The sequence below is a fragment of the Austrofundulus limnaeus genome, unplaced genomic scaffold (assembly GCF_001266775.1).
Source record: "Austrofundulus limnaeus strain Quisiro unplaced genomic scaffold, Austrofundulus_limnaeus-1.0 Scaffold430, whole genome shotgun sequence".
NCBI lineage: Eukaryota > Metazoa > Chordata > Actinopteri > Cyprinodontiformes > Rivulidae > Austrofundulus > Austrofundulus limnaeus.
In genome coordinates, this window is record NW_013952832.1 from 380031 (window position 1) to 382828 (window position 2798).

The 2798-nt window shown below is 41.2% G+C and overlaps 1 protein-coding gene across 1 annotated transcript in view; it reads left to right on the plus strand.

Annotated features, from left to right (window-relative positions):
- The window catches only part of plcb1 (phospholipase C beta 1), a gene marked incomplete at its 5' end in the record, with an annotated part of 86543 nt that overhangs the window by 73755 nt on the left and 9990 nt on the right, over nt 1-2798 (plus strand). Inside the window, 4 exon segments of the mRNA XM_014024606.1 lie at nt 530-606; nt 1052-1141; nt 1231-1288; nt 1360-1446. Coding sequence (XP_013880060.1) covers nt 530-606; nt 1052-1141; nt 1231-1288; nt 1360-1446 — 312 coding nt within the window.

Below are 2798 nucleotides of genomic sequence, written 5' to 3' on the forward strand. Positions count from 1 at the left end.
GGTACACACCGGGTACACATCTGGTAATTATGGATAATGTACCTGATACACACCTGGTACACATCTGGTAATTATGGATAATGTACCTGATACACATCTGGTAATTATGGATAATGTACCTGATACACACCTGGTATTTATGGATAATGTACCTGATACACACCTGGCACACACCTGGTATTTATGGATAATGTATCTGGTACACACCGGGTACACATCTGGTAATTATGGATAATGTACCTGATACACACCTGGTACACATCTGGTACTTGTGGACAATGTACCTGATACACACCTGATACACATCTGGTACATTATATTGGGTACATAGTGGGTTAGTTTGTGGTACTTGTAGTACTGTATCCCAGACTGTATCATATGTTGCTGTGATTAGAGCTGCCCTTCTCTCAACTTTAAATAAATGATTATTTTCTAACATTTTAAACCAGTTGCAGAGTCTTTTTAAAAACGTTGTACAGTTTGTTGATGTGTGTTTGTTGTGTTTTGACTGTAAAATGTTTTCTCTCAGCTCACAGAGCGGCTGACTAGTTTAGCTGAGGAGAGTCACAACATCCAGATGAAGAAACTCAAAGACATCTGTGACAAGTAAGTACCTCCTGTACTTTTACACAGGTTCAAATTATAACCAGAACAAGAACAGAGATACTCGGATACTTCTGTTCTTTCACCTTGTTTTTACTCTGCACACAGACAGCTGTGTTTGCTCTGTGTGCAGAGGAAGAGAGGAGTGCAAAGTCAAACCCCAAACCAGAAATGATCAAACTGTAATAATTACAAAAGCTGCACTGCTCAAAATAAATGACATCATTTAGAAGAAAACACATTTTCATGATAATAAACTCAAACAGCTGATCTGGGACCTGTTAGCATTTCATCTGTGTCCAGATCCAGACTTCAGTCGGCCTTTTGGGAACACTTATTTGATAAAATTCACTCAGAAATCTGCATATTATGAAGCAAGACTCCTGTCAGAAATGTCAGTATTTTTTTTCAATAAACTGCATCATCATGCCTCTTCTTGCTGCTGCAGGGAGAAGAAGGAACTGAAGAGGCAGATGGATCGAAGGAGAACTGAGAAGATCAACCAAGCAAAGACTAAAGAGAAACACCTGGCAGAGGAGTAAGAGCAGTGAAAACAAAGACCGACAGTTGTTTTCAGACACCTGCTGTAACTTCTGTAACTAGGATGTCTGCTTCTCCGTGTCTCAGGGAGAAAATCGAGATCAATAAGTCCTACGTCAACGAAGTGGTCCAGAACATAAAGCGGGTGAGAGGCAGAGGAGGAGTCTGGATGAAAGCAGTTTTAGTGTTTTTGTTGTTTAAAGTGTTTGTCTTCAGCTGGAGGAGACTCAGGCGAAGCGTCACGATCAGATGGTGGAGCAGCACAATGACCTCCTGCAGGAGATACAGGAGCAGAAACCAAAGGTGAGAACTGTCCACATGGTGACAGCAGCACGTTCTCTTCCCTGACGTTAAGTGTTGAAGTGATGCAGTGTCAGTTTGATCAGGTCACAGTCCAAATCTGTTTTTTTCTCTCAGTGGAAATGAATTTTACAGTAATAAAGACTAAAAACACGAGATCTGACAGCTTGTAGGATCAGTGTGTTAGTTTGTTTACAGTGTCCTGTTATTGGGTTTATTTAGATTTTATGATCCTGTGTTCATGTGTGCCACCACTCCTTCACTCTCACCTTTTATTCAGTCAGGTGTCTCCTCCTATCAGCAGCATCCTTATTGGCCGTTTTTCCTAAATGCTCCAGAATCTCTCTGCATGAAACTCCCCTCAAAACGACAGAAAGAAGGAGCTACTGTGGTCATCTATGTCCAGCTGCCATCATGAGCTCAGACACCTTCCAGAGTGGTTAGACGTGCTGAAGTGCCCAGTACATCCAGAGAAATAATCCTCCCAATTCTTCAAGAACAAGATGCAATAACAAGATAAGAGCAGATAAAAGAATCAACTCTTCTGACACATTTAACAGCCTGATGGCAACAGGAACAAAACGGGTTAAAAACATCTGGATTCACAGTCCTGAGAGGCCAGAACTCACAGAGCAGAGGATGAGACCGGTCCTGGTTACCTGCCTGGACCTCATCTCTCCCATCAGCTCACTGGAACACTTCACTGCTTCAAACAGCTCTTGTTTTTATAAGAAAGGTTGCAGAACCAGGACACTAATCAGGAAGATGAAACCGATTCAAAGATCAGTAAAACCAGGTCAGTAGAGTTTTGTCCAAATAAAAGGAAAATAAAACAAATGATGGTTCCGTGTTTTCTCCACAGTTTCACATTTTGCTCCAAAAGTCAATAAGCTTCAACATGTAATCAAAAGAAAAAGATCACAAATCAATGACCGTTGGTACCTGTCCCTAACTTAAAACAAAAAGAAAACCTGTCGTTTGATCATACAACAAAACAACCTGTAAGACTGTATAAATTAGCTTTTTAGCTTTAGCGTTAGCCCCGATGCTATCACCATACATATGTATTAGCTCAGCGCTACACATTCACCTCACTGAGGTCCTCCATCCACATGACAGAGAGGGGAACGCAAAAATGACTCAGTCTGCAACTGAAAATATGGATGGAGGACCTCAGTTTAGCCTGTTTGATGCGCTAGCGCCGAGCTAATACATATAAGGCAATATAGCTAATTTCCCTCTGGGATCAATAAAGTATTTTTGAATTTGAATTGAATATAGTTTGAGGGCTAGCGTGAAGGCTAACAGGCTAAGCTGAGGTTCTTCTTCCATGAAGCAGCTCTGTTGTCCTCCAT